The 16,919-nt window shown below is 35.3% G+C and overlaps 3 protein-coding genes across 3 annotated transcripts; 2 read left to right on the top strand and 1 right to left on the bottom strand.

Moving 5' to 3' along the window:
* The first annotated feature begins 6,520 nt into the window (after positions 1–6,520).
* On the top strand, positions 6,521–8,897 carry LOC131005325 (uncharacterized). The gene is made up of 3 exons (XM_057932234.1): positions 6,521–6,881; positions 7,295–7,356; positions 7,597–8,897. Exons 1-3 carry the CDS (start codon positions 6,856–6,858, stop codon positions 8,547–8,549), a joined length of 1,041 nt encoding a protein of 346 aa, XP_057788217.1. The 5' UTR covers positions 6,521–6,855; the 3' UTR covers positions 8,550–8,897.
* A 1,367-nt stretch (positions 8,898–10,264) lies between these two features.
* Positions 10,265–12,995, top strand: LOC131005327 (protein TIC 21, chloroplastic). The gene is made up of 4 exons (XM_057932237.1): positions 10,265–10,720; positions 11,190–11,447; positions 12,229–12,432; positions 12,673–12,995. The coding sequence occupies exons 1-4, from the start codon at positions 10,424–10,426 to the stop codon at positions 12,784–12,786; spliced, it is 873 nt and encodes a 290-aa protein (XP_057788220.1). The 5' UTR covers positions 10,265–10,423; the 3' UTR covers positions 12,787–12,995.
* A 917-nt stretch (positions 12,996–13,912) lies between these two features.
* On the bottom strand, positions 13,913–16,366 carry LOC131005326 (uncharacterized). The gene is made up of 2 exons (XM_057932236.1): positions 16,056–16,366; positions 13,913–15,207 (listed from the first exon to the last, which is right to left on the bottom strand). Exon 2 carries the CDS (start codon positions 15,166–15,168, stop codon positions 14,161–14,163), a length of 1,008 nt encoding a protein of 335 aa, XP_057788219.1. The 5' UTR covers positions 15,169–15,207; positions 16,056–16,366; the 3' UTR covers positions 13,913–14,160.
* Between the last annotated feature and the right edge of the window lie 553 nt (positions 16,367–16,919).

The following is a 16,919-nucleotide window of genomic DNA, read 5'->3' as shown; positions in this document are numbered from 1 at the left end:
TTCAAGAGAAAGTCTCTTAATCCTGAATTTGGGATCCATGCATAGCCTCTGTAAGTAAAAGATATGATATACATAAGCAATTGCCGGACAGAAAAAGCCAAGACGCAATTCATCACTTAGAACAACAATGTTTTTTTTTTTTTTTAACAGTAGAACAACAATGTTAGTTATACATCAAATTAGAAAAAATTGCTTGTCTCCCTATAAAGAAATTTCGTAACTCATTAACCATTAGTCCATAATTACTAAATAAAATTAAGGGTTAATTGCCCCTAAATACACAAACTTTCACCAAATTCTGGAATTGCACACCAACTTTAAAATCTTCCCTACAATACATCACCTTTCCTTTTTTTTTTTTTTTTTTTTTTTTTTTCTGATTTTTCCCACGACCACAAAATCCCCAATTAGAAAAATGACGTGGCGATCGGAAATCCACGTAGACACGTCGGACGTCAGAGAAGAACGACGTAGTTTTAACCAAAGGTCCAAAACGACGTCGTTTTGGGTAAAATCAACTTATTTCTTGTTTTGTTTTCCCTATTCACATTTTTCAGCCCTAAATTACAGAATTTCCACCCAGACGAGAATCTCCACCATTTGAGGGCGCAAAGTTCTCGACCGTTTGAGTGCGCGAACTTCTCCTCTCCCGTCTGTTCTGATTGTTGGGCTGCAAGTTCTAATTCAATTTGTGAATCTCCACCGTTTGAGGGCGCGAAGAAACATGAGCGATAGGTATGCATCTAATCCAAGCTTTAGGTTGATTCTCCACCGTTTGAGGACGACGTCAATTTCTGTTTTTGTATAAGATGACGCCAATCCTGAATTTATGTTGCTGAATTTCATTTTTGCTGAATATGGGAGATAGCTTTTGCTTCAATCCATCTGATTTTCTAATTTAATATTTCAAAAGCCTATCAAACACATTCTGTCCGTTACCACCAATTTCAACACAAAATAAACTTTCAACTTTGAATGATTTAGGTGAAGCATTAAGATAATTGCAGTTGTGATAGATCTAAATGTTTTTTTTTTTAATTAGTGGTTTCGGTTAATTAACAAATTAAAAAATGACACCACTATGATATTATAACTAGTTGTTATGAAATTTTTCTTGAGTGCTTATATTATAAAGTAACAATGTAGGAAAATGAATAGAATTTGTTAGGCTGTTACTGCCAAACTTATGATGCTATCCCAAAGAGAAATCATCTTCAGCTACCTAAAAATCAATATCAATGCTGTATTATTTAAATTTTACTAAAATTTATAAATATTAGTATTGTATTATAGTAATAATATCACTGAGCAAATAGGATGGATCAAATTGAGTAAAGTACATGATAAAATTGTATTTTATATTAAAAATCATGATTGTGTAGAATAAGTATTCATGAATGTTGTATTCAAATCAAGTGTAATTATCTCATCAGAACTTGCTCTTGTCGTTCACGACAGAAAACGAGGTGTATAGAAGGAACTCAGGCATAAGGATTTTTCCTTTTTCTCGAAAAGATGATTCAAAGATTTACTCTTTTTTTTTTGGAACAGAGTATTTTATTTGTTTGTTTTTTGATCATTTCATGTTAAATTAACCAAGATACTTGCAGAGATATTTTAAAAAAATGAATTTCACACTAAATCTTATTTAAATGAAAGCGATGGATCTCACTCCAAATAATCTCACGTTGGTGTTAGGATTAATTTTTTAATATCAGACCCTCCACATCAACAAAAAAATAACCCAAACCATTCTCTTTTGAGTAAAATTCTATGCATCACTCTGTTTTCCTCTTCACAGTTTACAGCCCCATATATAAATAAATATAGTCAATAGATACAATTAATTTACCGTTTTACCATTATAGCCACACTACTTAAATTCATAACAAGTCGAAAAAAAAAATTCTACATTATAGCCCCCAACAGAAAAAGAAGAAGCAAAAGAAAACTAAAAACTTTGCAATCACCAGAATATTTCATCAGAGTAATAATGCATGATAAGAAACGTTGGATTTCGTTAAAGAATGCGAAAAAATAATTCTGTAATATTTTTCCACCGTGACTCATTCGTAGAAGTAATAATATAACCATAATGATAATTATGGATCAAGGTTAATTTGCCATCAATAAATAGAGAAATTATAAAATAACGGATATTCATCGAACTTAGTATCTAAGTGATGGATAAAGACATAAAATCAGCCCCCATAGCGTAGGGATTATAACACATTTAGAAATTAGTTAAGGGTAATTTTATTTATAGCCCCCATTTAATTAGTATATTTAATAAAATATTAAAAATATTTATATAGAGTCTATTTTAATTTAGGGTTAATTGCATGAAACTACATGAATTTTAGTCACTTTTCCATTCTGCACACGACTTTTGAAAATTACATTTTTAATCACGAACTTTGCATTTGTTCCAATTTTTCCATAAAATTGAAGTCCGGCAGCCGGAAAGCCGGAAAGCTGACGTGTCTTTAAACATGCCACGCGTATGTAACACGTCATTAATTAAAACGACGTGGCACAAAAACGACGTTGTTTTAATACTGTGTTTCTCTCTCTCTTTCTATTTCCCTCCATCACGCGCACGGTCGCGGACCGCCGTTGCATATGCAGCGCCGATCACCGGCGTCGCCACCTCTCCAACCCGGGGCCATCCTCTCTCCCTCTCTATTATGACCCTCTACTCAACAAAACCCTCAAATTGAAAACCCTAGCTCCCTCAATCTCACAGCCCTCTCTCCCAATTCCAACGACAACCACCCGGCGAAAATCGCCAGCGCCGCCGTCCCTTGGACACCTCCCTCTCGCCTGACTCTCATCCACGTAAAGCCCCAAATCAGAAATCTTGGAGCAAAACGATGCCGTTTTGCATGCCACCTCAGCATCAAAATGGCCGGAGCTCAATTTTAAGAAAAATTTGAAACAAACGAAAAGTTCATGATTAAAAATATAATTTTTAAAAGTCGTGTGCAGAATAAAAAAGTGACTAAAGTTCATTTTTTTAAAATGCAATTAACCCTTTTTTATTTTTTTTACGTGACCTTAGCCCCCCATTCTTCAACGGATCGAATAACCTCTTCTCTCAATTTCAACATATCAAAATCTCTTATTCAATCCATGGATGAGAGACATCATTTTTCCTTATTTCATCAAAACACACACCAAAATAATCACACTAGTCATCTCCCTCACCATCTTCGCACTCCTCATTTCTCTATTTCTCCACATCTCGTCAAATCATTCAACACAAACTGCAATTTAATAGTGTATGAATTTATAAACAAGACAATGAAATAGTGAATGCTAGGCTAGATTACTCCAACAAAACTCCATTTCTCGATAACTCAAGCGCCTTTGAATTTCGATGATATGGTCAGACCCTATAGTTGTGCATTTTTCACCTTCGATATGCTTCACAGCACCTCCAACGACATAATCCTTCTGATTACTGTCACCTTCTTTACTGCAAATCTATATTGAAGGGCCTGATTACTGCACAAAAATACCAATAAAAATTATCACAAAAATTTAAAATATTAAAAAGAACAAAAAATTAAGGCGGGCCAGAAACATACACACCTTCCATCTATTATATAATAGGATTAAGCCTTAGCCTATGTGGCATATCTAAAATCTCACCATTTCAAAATTTTCCATATATAATCTTCATCATTTATTAATTAATTAACTATTACATTCTATATAAAGATTCATTAATCATAATAAATATAACTAATAATAAATGTATATATAATAATATTAACATTACATATAATCTAAATTAATAAATTTTATTATTTATTTTTTCTAGATAAAAATTAGATTTATATGTATGATAAGAAAAAAATTATAATCTATATACGATAAATTATTTTAATTGAATGTTAGTGATTAGATGTATATTTGTTATTAATTTTATATTTCTCAATAGCGTACATATTATATGTATATGTTGCAATATATTATATTGTGTGTGTGTGTGTGTGTGTATATATATATATATATATAATATTTATATTCTTAATAATTTTCAATAAAATTAATTTTAAATTAAGTTTGAATTGAGACATGCACATATATGTAAATTATAAACGGGTACGGTCATTGATTTACATGTTTGCATAATAAGGCACAACTTCTATAAACTGATTAATTTAAAACAAAATCTTATTTTATGTCTATCAAAATAATTAAAATTTTATTTTTATTTTTTATAAAATAAATCCATACATTTTATTTATATAGGGAAGAAAAATATATTTTTCATTTCTGCAAACTTTATTTGTTTCTGTTCGTCCATTACTATAATAATAATAATAATAATAATAATAATAATAATAATAATAATAATAATAAATTCTATAATACGATTAGACCTTAGCCTACGTGGCAGGCCTCAAATTCTTTCTTTTCAATCTCAATCTCCAACGTGGCATTTGAGAATCCAATCTATATATTCTCATTCTCACTTTTAAAACAAAAGTCACGCCTCCCTCTTCCTCACGCCTGCCTCTTCCTCACCCCATCGCCATCGTCCCTGAATCCGGTCGGCGTCGTCCCCCCCTTCACTGTCTCTCTCTTTTCTCAATCATTTTCTCTCTCTAAAGTCGATAATTCCTTAGTTAAATTCTATAATTGCATACCTAGATTTTTAGCTATAAATTCCTTAGTTAATAATGATTTACACTTCATCGTGTTTTTTCAGCCAACACAACGTACTTTTGTTCTTTTTTTCCTGTGTTTAGGGAGCAAAGCAAACCTTTTGCTGTGTAATTTTAGTGCTTCGTATTTGAATAAAATTTGTTTCTGACTTGTGAAAGATATGTTATAAGCCTTTCGACGGAATATGTAAATTACAGTTGATTGGGTCAATATAATACCATTTTGAGTTGCTAGAGTAATGCTTAAAGAGCAGAGTTGCCATAGCAGAGCTTCCAGAGCAGAGCTGCCAGAGCCAGAGCAGAGCTTCCAGAGCAGAGGGTCAGAGCCACGTTGCTAGAGCAGAGATACCAGAGCAGAGCTAGCCAGAGCAGAGATGCCAGAGCCAGTGCTAACCAGAGCAGAGTTGCCAGAGCAGAGCTGACAGAGCCAGAGCTAACCAGAGCAGAGGGCCAGAGCAGAGATGTCAGAGCAGAGATTCCAGAGCTAAGTCATTAAAGTCAGAGCCAGAGCCAAGTCGCCAGATCCAGAGTCAGAGCTAAGTCATAAGAGTCAGAGCCAGAGCCAAATCGCCAGATCCAGAGTCAGAGCTAAGCTATTGGAGCCAGAGCGCGGAGCCACACGCTAGAGATAATTCGCCAGAAGGCGGAGCTACTTAGCAGAGCGGAGCCAAAGAGTAGAGGTCTGCCCCAAGGAAGGAAATCTAGAGCTACTAGACAGAGCGGGATGATGAGGACAGAATCCAGCTCTGTAATTAGGGGACAACGACCTGACAAGTTATAATCTAATAATAGCCTTAATTAGTTTAATGACGAGCATGCGGAATAGATGACCAGACGAATTTACTACTTTACCCCGACTGTAATGCCTATAAATACCTACGATGATGAAATAAAGCACACACTCTCTCTTTTACTGCTTTAAGAACTCTTCTCTTTCCTTTCTCTCTAGAGTTTGAACTAATAAAATTACATATATAAATAAAATATCTAAATTGTTAGAGTTATGTTTGTTAGATAGTTGACAATTGGAGTCATGGTTGAATATAATTTCATATTTGATGATGCTCTCTCAAACTCTAAATGAGATGATGCTCAAACCTCCAGACGAGATGACGCTCTTTCAAGTTTTAGACGAGATGATTCTCTTTCAAGTTTCAGACAAGATGATGCTCAGAAGTTAGAGGTGATCTGTCAAGTTTGCGACGAGCTGATGCCCACAACTTGGTTGGTCTTAAAACTCCAAATGATACGATGTTCGATAAATCAGTTATGGTCTTTTAAATATCAGGCGAGATTATTTTCATAATTAGTTATACTTTTAGAAGTTCGGAATTATATGATACTTATGTCAAAGTTATATGTATTTCTACTCTTTTTTTTCTTACGCGTCAACTTTGTATAAAATTTCATATGAAAACTAATGGGTATTTTTATGATCTCAACAAAATTAATAATTTAATTGCTAAAAGTTGTTGATATTAATATAATTTAAAATGTATTACTAATTTAATTAATTATATAAATAATTTACATAAAAAATTATTTTATATAATTATCATAAAAATAACATAAAATATATAAATTACAAGAAAATATGTACCCGTCGAATTTCGACGGGTAATACACTAGTTCTGTAAATATGTTTCCTCATTTTACTCTCGCATCCTCTGTAATGCAACAGACACTCTTAAAGCTGTCACCACCTACAAATAAAGCTGTCATTTTAATTTGGGGCTATATAGGGTAAAATCTATGAATAGTAAAAAGGAGGTTAGAAATAGAATCCCCCATTAGTTAATTTGAATATAATTGATAAGCCCATAGACAAACAGCCCAACTCCCTCACCAAAATAAAAATCTAAGCCCAAAACCGCCCAACTCTTTCTCTGTCTCTTTCCCAGTTGAGTTCCCCTCACTACTCACGCAGACAGAAGCATCAAACAGCGCTTCTCCTCTTCGATTCTTATTTATTTGCCTTTTTTACCTCCCGGAACAACCCGCCGCTCGACGCCGCCAAGCGGAAGTTGCCGCGTCGCCGTCCTCTGTACTTTCTATCTGCCGCTTCCACTAGAAGCTCGACGGAATAGCCGCGCCGAAACAGGAGCAGCTGCCGCATTCTTCCACCGCCACGGACCACCAGTTTCCGGAGGCGGCCGCTTGGCCCCAGCTCTCCATATTTATGTACATGACTCTACATGTGAATTGGTTAGTTGCTCACTCCTTAATCCATAAACCCTCCCTAAACCCCGCAACCATATGGTCCCGACTGCTCAATTATGTCTATTTTTTTAAAATTAATTTACATTTTCTTGTCTTCTTTCCCATAATTTCAATGTCGAGCATGTTAACTTTTCGTCTCTGATTAGTAGGTCTGGAAAGTTTCATATGGTTATGGCATTTTTTTGGCATTATGAACAAGTTTTTTCGTATATGGACATGGATATAGATGAGTTTAAGCAGCTGTGTGATACAACTGTTTGATGAATTACGAACTCGAGTTATTACCTTAAATATACTACAAACAAACATGATATTCAGACTTGACATGTTTTTCTAACATATTTTGTTTTTGTGTATAACATGGACTGAACAAGCACAATTCTACTTGTTGTTTTCAGTTTGCAGATAGCAAAGCTACTTGTTTTGATGGCTACTTGTTCTGATGGTGGTGCACGATTGAGTAAGGTTTTCTTGTACTCTTCTCATGGTTTTTGTTGCTAATATCGTTGGCTAATGGTTTTCTTTGAACTAGATACGTAGTAATCATAGATGGGGATATTCATTTCAGACACTTGAACTTAGTTGGCTTTTTACTGTAAACTTGTATCATTTATGCATCTTTGAAATTTGAGGGATGTATTAAATATAGTTTGTGCAGTGGAGTGCTGAATATTAATGTCCTGAAATCTATCTTGTGCAGTGAAGAACTTGAAAAAATGTATTTCTTCTGTTGGATATTCTGAATTTAACAAGAATATCTCCAACTTCGAGAAGGTGACAACTTCTTTGATCTACGGAAACTTGAGGAGGTACAGTGGCTGCCCAACTCTTGAAAGTTTTCGTAGCAAAACTCATCCTGTTCTTCAATCTAGTGACCTTCAGCAATGGTTCAAGAACTGGCAACACTTGAGAAAGGATAAACTAACAGCAAGTACTTTTGCTCTGGCAATTGGATTGTGGCCTCGTGGACGGACTAGATTATGGCTAGAGAAACTCGGAACAATTGAGCCATTCTCTGGTAATTTAGCTACTACCTGGAGCAACATTAAGGAAAAGGAGGCTCTTGAAAGATATCAGTGGATAACTGGAAATAAAATATGGTATCCTGAATTCCAGGTGTATGGGGAGAAGAATCCTGCAGATAATTGGCTTGCTGCTTCCCCTGATGGAGCTATTGACAGTTATATCTATGGCTTGCCCAGCCGTGGGGTTCTTGAAATTAAATGCCCATTCTTTGGTGGTGATAGGAGCAGAGCAGAACCATGGAAACGTGTGCCACTGCATTATATCCCCCAAGCTCAAGGCTTGATGGAGATACTTGATCGAGATTGGTTGGACATGTATGTCTGGACTGTTAAAGGCAGTAGTTTGTTTAGGATCTATCGCAATGTGGAATATTGGGATATTTTGAAGATAGCATTGTCCGATTTCTGGTGGAAGCATGTCCAGCCAGCAAAAGAGATTTGCAATAGAAGAGTGATCACTAATCCACTGATTGAACTAAGCTCGTTGAGACCATCCCCTAAGCATGAATTGCATCGCTGCATTGTGTATGAGAGCAAACTCATTGTCAACGACTCAAAACTCTTGATTCGGGAATTTGATGGTAGATTGCAGAATTGGTGCTCCGAAGCAAGTCGAAATTGTGGTTGACTGGAAAGAGTTTGTTGCTTTCCATAACAAAGACATGATGCTGGTAAAATGTATCCAGTTTGATGTCATGTGAAGTAATCAGTTGGTTGATCTGTGTTTCTGGATTTCGATGAATGTGCCAATCCTAAATTTGGTGATGCTCACATATGACTGACTGAAACCACACCACAGGAAAGTGAAGACAAGGTAAGATTTGAGTTTTTCCTTAATTTCCTATACCATTCTGTTGTATTTATTTATTTTATTACATTTATACAATAAATTTGAGGTTGTGTTGGCATGCTGTAAACTCGTAAATATAGTCATAATATGCTAATGAAAAACCAATCTCTTTTGTTTTTCTTTTTTTAATATTATGCTCGAAACATTAAGCAATAGTACTCTTTTTTGAGGCAAGTTATATATGCAGCTATCCAACATCATAACTGGTGTATGAATACCAGTCTGCAATCTTTCCATCTTTCCAGATTTTTATTTTTTATTTTTTTCAAGTGACCAAGTGTAATTTTGTTTTTCAAGTGACCAAGTATAATTGAATTGTCTACGAGAAAGATTCTGAATTTCTGATTTGGCAAATTAATTTGTTAGAATAGATTTGGGGGACAATTCAATCTCGTGTGTTAAATCAAACAAATAGAAAGTTTGTGTATTTATGTTTAAAAAAAAATTTAAATCTTTAAAAAGGAGTTTTGGCAAATAAAATAATGAATCATTTAAAAATTGCAATTTTAATGTAACTTTATAGATTGATGAATTAAATCACCGTTTTTTCAATTTTTGTAATTTTATTATTTTCAACATTTTTTTCGGTCAGTTGGAGTTTATTAGAAATGGATATTGGACTCAATCCTCCCTTAAAAGGCCTTGTAAGTTGTAAAAGGGAAGGGTTGTCTCACCATATAAAGTAGCTCATGCCACTATCTCCAATCAATATGGGAGACTTTAATAGAGTTTACATGTATTAGTAAAGACGAAGTCATTTTTATGAGATCTAACTGACGTCGTTTCGTGCATTTTCAATTAAAAAAATTTCTCCGATTATAAAGGAACTGCAACTTGTATAACATTCTAATTTTTAATATTCAATAATTTTATTGCAAACAATATCATAACATGAATATTATGCGGCAAACTAATTTACGTAAGCTTCAATTCAATAATTTGACGATCGAAAATAATTGGGGAGACAAAATTGCAAAAATTGAAAATATGGTGTTTTAATTCGTCACACTTCGAAAAATTAAAATTGTAATTTCAAAACAATTCATAATTTTATTTGTTAAAATCCCTTTAAAAAATTATCAAATTTGTGTATTTATATGTTAATATCCCGTTAAATTTTAAGTTTTAATATTGAGAGATGAAAGAACCAATTTTCTCCAAAAAGATACTAACAACAATTTCAATCTTGACTTGAGAGATAAAAGAACCGATTTCTCCAAAAATATATACTAACCAATTGGGAATAGAATTATTCCATTCGTCTTACTCCAATAAGTTCATTTCTTTTGGATATGAAAATTAAAATAATTTATTTTTTAATAAAAAAGTAATAGTAAAGTGGTGATTCACACTAATTAAGTATAACTTTTTTACCTAAAAAGGAAAATGAACCTATTGGAGTGAGACATCCCAAAAAGAAAAATGAGAGTGGGACGGATGGAGTAATAAATAATTTTTGAACAATTAAATGATTTTGAACTCATAAAAAAAATGATTTTTGAAAATCAAAGCACGGGATTCTTTTCTTTTATTTACCTAAAGACATTAATAATTTTTGTTATATTGTTTTAAAGTAGGAGTAGTTAATAATGTTGCCCAAAATTCATAGTACTTCGCTTCTGGGAGGCGTTTAGTAGCATCACATATAAACTATGCAAACTCTTCTGCTGCCGGCAGCTCGCTCCGGCGTCGCACCACCAGCTCCGCCGTTCAAGGCGGCGGTATCTAAGCCCATATCGTGTAATGTCAGCCGTCCTTTTTCCCGCTTCAACACCTCCCTTTATCCTCATTCATCTCTTTCTTCGTTGAAATTTCTCCAGAGTTTATCCTCACCTTACATAATTCTCAATAATCAGAGTAATCGCAGTGCCAAAACCCTAGCTTCCGCTCCCACGGCTGCTGCCTATACTTCTCCAAGTGATGAATCTGAAAAGGCCAAACTCGCTCAGGTCTCTCTCTCCGTTTCTCTGTGTTAGTGTTAGAATACAGTTCTGTGTTTAATGTGGATTAGAGTTCAGTGAGCGTACGTCTATGGAATTTCTGGGTTGAGAATTGACTGTTTCGAGTGATATGATCTGAATCTAGGGCTTAGGGTTTTTCCCCCTTCAGTGGCGCACTAGTAATTATTGCCATTTAACAATTGGAACCTAGAATTCATCTTGTTTTTATTTGGACTGAATTTGATAATTAACTGCGAGCTTTTTAGAACATTGCAAGTTTTCCCTGTTTAAAAAAGAAAACCTCGTTACTTATTTTTTATTTAGCATCGCAATTCCCTGAACAGAAAAGATTCCTCTAGGTAATGCAGATGCAGAAATTGATTCGTAGATTTTTGTCCAGTCATTTGATTGAACCTGAACCTTTGATATTCCCTTCTGAGTTTTTTTTTTTTTTTTTTTTTTTTTAATGCCTTTTCAGGTTGCGAAGAGATTAGAGAAAACTTCAAGGTACTTCAAGAGATTGGGAAGTTTCGGGTTTTGGGGACAACTAGTTTGCACCGTTGTGTCTGCTGTTATCCTTTCATTTTCTGTTGTTATTACTGGAAAAATCACATCACCTCCTACCTTTTATGCAACTGCTGGTGGAATTGCGGCTGCGTTTATTTCTGTGTTTTGGTCATTCGGCTATATTCGATTATCTGATAGACTTCGGAAGACAGCCAATGATCCTTCAAAGGTAATCATGTAACAAGTTTTTAGTATTACTAGCACTAGATACTAATTTCTTTCCTTTAATTGCTTAAAGCAAATATTTTCCTAATTTATTTTTGTTAGCATCAAGCTTTTTATGTATTCAGAATATTGCTTTTGTATTAAGTGATCATCCGGGATAATGGTGGAACCACCACTATCTCAACCATGTTGGTCCAGAAGATGTGGTATATGATAAACAGGGCAGATAATTCTAAGAAAATGAATTTTTATTGTAAAATAACTCTTCATTTGGGAATCAAATGCTCCTTTATCGCTGAAGCCATTTATGCAAACACATAGATACTCAATTATGAGGTATACAGGCCCATGATAGAAGAGAAAATTGACCAAGAAAAAGTCCCTACGTCATATAGCTTTGGTAAGGGGTGGAAGTTGGTTATATAAGACATACTTGCGAGAATCTCTATATAAACTAACTGTATAACAAGGTGAAGTTTGCTTTTTCCTTAAGTAGTGGGTGTTGGTGACTGGTTAGTCTTTTCATGTCCTTGGAGTTATTGCACCACACCCACTGATATGGAGCATTGAGGCAGAGCTAAGTAGCTCACTCGTATTTGGCATTCTGTTAATTGTGTATGATTGCTAACTGAAAATTCAATATGCACTTGCCTAGTTATCTGGCCATGCACTGATATAACAATTATGTAGTTGAGGCAATATCTCATTCCATTTGTTCAAGCACGGTATCTGGAATACAAATTATGTCCTGTTATGATTATTTGACACATGTCATTTGCTTTCAGGCGCCTCCTCGTGCTGATGTTGTGAAGAGTCTGCAAAACGGTATAGGTATAAATGTCTTGGGCATAGGTGCTGCTATACTTGGCATGCAAGCAACAGTAGGTCTGCTGGTGGCTAAAGCTCTTACTACTTCAGCTGCTCCTTATTATCAGGGTATCTCCCCGGGGAGTAGTCCAGTTCTTGCCTTGGATGTGTTCTTGGTGCAGGTATCCTTCGTAATCAAGTCCAAATTCACTTTATCGCTACATATTTGCCCCTCTAGTCACTAGATATCTGTATTTAGAAGCTGAATTACTACTTGGTGTTCTTCTTTTCATCTGTTTAGCATTTTTAATAGGGCCGGGCTAAAATTCCCAATAGTGGTAGCTTCTTTTCAGTCTTTATTTGGCAAGTGAGGATGTGTTTGCTCAATTTAGTTGTATAATCATGTTTTGTGCTTTTTGTAGGCATCTGCAAACACCATAATGTCACATTTTATCGGGCTAGTATGCTCGCTGGAGCTATTGCGCTCCGTCACCTTGCCATCTTCAGAAAATGTCCTCATCCCGAAAATCGCGTAAGTTTGATCTACTGTTTGGTGAAAAGCAGATGGAAATGGGCTTTCTGCAATCAATTGGCTGCTTGAACCTGGGTACAAAATCCGGATCCCCCACTCCTTAACTCATTTTTTTGTTGTTGTTATTGACTACATTTCCGTATTTGCGGACTGTTTGAATGCAATTCTGTTTTTATTGCGAGTCCATAAATAAAGTAGTCAGCATTCGAAAAATTAATTAGTATTCTCTCCGTCCAACTAAAAGTGACTCGTTTTCCATGTTGGATCCGTCCGCTGAAAGTGGTCTAGTCTATCAAAAATAATACTCTTGAAAAGGTGTGGTTTCTAGCATTTTATTAAATTTATATTTTCTTTTTAATTTTTTATGCCAAAAAAAATGAGTCACTCTTAACTGAACGAAATGAGTACTGTAATTATTTTCAATGGTGAAAACAAAGGGTGGTAGTTTTTTAAAAGGCAAAATTTCATATAAGTTTGAGCCTTTTTCAAAGAAGGGTTCCACTGTTTAATTAGTAGTAATAATTTTATATCCAACATTTCAATATTGGTGAATGTTCTGAGAAATATATTCGTAATATGAAAAATTATGTGGAATTTACATCATTTTAAGAATGAAACTGTAAAAATAAATTATCTGGAAATTCAAAAATACACCTCAATTTTCCCCCTCGTTTCTACTCTTCTCTCTCATTCATATTCCTCCCTCAGTATCTCATCCATGATCCATCTCCCAATTCCTCACAACACAACCTCATCAAATTGAAGAACCGAATAAGAAATGGATTTCGGGTGACGCACCAATTAGAAAAGAAGTGTTAAGTAAACAAGAAAATTAAACCCAAAAACTATAAAAAAAAACATTGTGAAAATCAAATAAAAGAAATTTTCTCCACTAGCAATCTAGCATGAGGCCATGGTTGTCTGAACGATAGAATCCCCGAAATAAATCCAAAGAAAAAATTGAGTTTTGATGAAAATAAAGTTCAAATCTGTAGAGTGAATATTTTTTTTCTTTTCAATTTTTTTAATGCTCTCTTTTTGGAAAGATGCATCATGCATTCCATTGCTTTTACTTTCCTCCCAGAATTGCTAACTGGTGTCTAGTAATCTTTTTTCTCGCAAGTTACAGCTTGGTTAAACATGAATATTTCCAAATCACCCACTTACAAGATCCTAGTAACGGTGACCTAAACTGATCAGCATCCAATCAACATATATGAAAGTCAAATAATTATAACAACAATTATGTGATATCTCCTATCTGACAGTGTTCCACCACTTAAAACTTGAAAAAAAAGTTTTAGATCCCTGCAAAAATAACTCCAACTATTAAGCAATCAACATGAGCAAGGCAAACTAGGCATTTCCACTATTTCCTTCACCCTCCTGCTTTAGAAAACGACGACAACGTCTGCTTCTGCAGCTCCACATCAACATTCCTCAGGAATTGATCCCAGCCGCTCCCTTCACTGGTATCCAAATAATCATAAGGAACTGCAGTTTTCAAACCCGGGCGAATACCACAACGAGTCTCAACAATCCTCAACTCTAACTCATTACCCGACATCTCTTCCAACTCCTCCCAAGTGAAAAGCAAGGGAAGCGTAGACGCACCCCACGGGTTGAAATCCAAAATCTTAACTCTCCCATCTTTCATAACATACACATCAAACGTATAGCTCTCAGATTCAAATCCCTCCTTTATCTTATCTAAGAAAAGCTGTTCAACCACCATTTTCAACTCACTCTTCTTTTCAACAAGAGCAGGGTAAAAGTTAGTCACCTCCCGCTGACAAATACCAACAAGGGCTTTATCGAGCACAAAGCAACGGAACTCCATCTCAGGGTGCAGCGAAGGATACCATTTCCGGAGTGCAAGGTAGAAAGTTGAAGGCCTTGATGCAGTCTTGTCCGTGCAGGAATCATATGCATGGAAGAGATCATGGACGACTGAGTCTGAAGATCGTAGTAAGAGAGCAATCTCGGAGAAATTGGTGCATCTGAGACTCCCAGTAGAACTGATCCACGCTGCGTCTTTAGGCGAACTCCAGTTGAGCTTAGGAAAGACAGCACCCCCTAGAGATTCAATGGATGCTTTAATCTCTGTTTCTAATTCAGGGAACGAGGGGGCCGGCATGGATTCCTCTGCTTCGTCTCCAGATCCCTCCGACACAACAAAATCTTCCTCTTCCTCGGGTTTGTGGATTCTATTCGGCAAGGCATCATCATTTGTGATTGAAAGAGGCAGCAGAAATGCACCAGAATCATCAGTAAGGTATTGGACAAAGGACTCAGGAAGCTTGTGAATTGAAGTTTTTATGGTTATGGATTTGAATTTTGGGAACCATTCCTGAATCTGGCACCTGTTTATATCCTCTTCCTTCATGTCAAACCAAGAAATTACTCACCCCAAAGATGTTCAGCTCTGCATAAAACAGTTTTAAGAACTCTCTCAACTTCAGAAGCAACTGTAATTGAAATAAACAGAGTGAAATCTCAACTAAAAAATTTTGAACGCGGTTTGTTTTTTGGCATCAAATATTTTAATTTGGATTGAAGTGCAGTATCACCGTGACACATGTTTACAGCAATAGACCAGATTTTCAATAAGAACAAAGGCATATTTCAAGTGGTGAAAAACAGAGGAGCATAATTCAAATCAGAGAATGAGTGCCTACAAAATCACTCTCCACTTGCGGAGACAATTTCTCTCTATCTCAGAACAAGAATAGACCATAGGATTTTTTAAAGCATATTTACGTTATATCTTCTGAATCTACAGCAATTGCCAAGCTTCTTTCGCCCGTAGGTAATTATCAGAATTTAGAGCATATTAGAGTAAATCAGAACAAATTCTGGAGTAATTTTCGGAATTGGTGTCTTGGGGGTTCTAATTAGAAAATGAGAGAAAAGAAAAAGGTTCGAGGGTTATATACGAACGTTAGGGAATTGTGTTTCGAAAATCATAGATTCGATTATTTTTTTTTCATACAAGATGATGTACAGATTGACAAACAAAGAACAATGGAAGAGAAGTAGGGTGAAGAAGAAAAGGCGGCGGTGAGAAACAGAGAAAATTTCAGGGTTTCCCCAAGTATTTTTCTTTGTTTTTTTAATTTTTGTAATTCAATTACGGACAGTTACTAATCGGGGGAAGATTTCTGGAGAATTTACAAATGGGCATAAATATACAGAATTTATGGAGAAGATTTGTCGAAACAAAACTATTTTAGACATTAAAATCTACAGAATTTCTGTTGAATTCGAACTTACCTGCCGGAGCCGCCGAGTGCCGGAACTCGGAGGAGGCGCGACGCGCTGGAGAAGAGGCGGCGCTGCTGCTGCTGCTTGCTTCCGGCGAAATGCGCGGTCGGCGACGCGGGCAGGCGGCGGCGCGGCTGCTGCTTGCTTCCTGCGGAATGCCGATAGGGGAACTGGGTCTGGGAGTGGGGGAATCGGGCGATTGGATTTGGGGTGATTCTAAGCACAGTCCCACTTTTTTCACTATACCCCTTTATTGAAAAATAAAATAAAAATATTAATAGAATTACGATATTGTCTGTTTTCATCTGTAAAAATCACCCAATTTTTCTCCTTCTCCTCATCAACCCATTTATTACCAATCAAATGTAAACGTACTTACTCTATTGTGTGTTGGTCAAGCGGTAAAAAATTAATATTTAAGATTAAAAGTTTTGAATTTGAATTTTTTATGACGCGATCTTTAAAATTTATACCACACGTTTTAAAATCTGAGAAAACAAACCGAGAAGGAATTTGTTTGTTTTTTTTTTTTGAGAACAGAGGGAATTTGTTGTTAATTTACAAGATGTAAATTTTCGCTCAAATAATATACTATTTTTTATATATAAAATTAATGAATTTAATGTTAAATTTGGCACAATTCTAATAAAAGGACATTTTCGCCCTTTCATAGAATTCCATGAGAAAACAAAATTAACATATAGGAAATGATTTTTATATTACAACAAATTCTTGTTCTTCTCTCCAAGTTTATGGATCTTTCAATCAGTACAAACACAATAAATGTAGCAAAAATATACTACTATTAAACATATGTCCTAAAAACCAGATAACAGTAGACAACATCCTTCCTACATCATAATGAGGAGGAGA

This window comes from Salvia miltiorrhiza, chromosome 1 (genome assembly GCF_028751815.1).
Source record: "Salvia miltiorrhiza cultivar Shanhuang (shh) chromosome 1, IMPLAD_Smil_shh, whole genome shotgun sequence".
NCBI classification, from domain to species: domain Eukaryota; kingdom Viridiplantae; phylum Streptophyta; class Magnoliopsida; order Lamiales; family Lamiaceae; genus Salvia; species Salvia miltiorrhiza.
The sequence above is the reverse complement of the archived record's forward strand: the minus strand, read 5'-3'. Positions and strand labels throughout refer to the sequence as shown.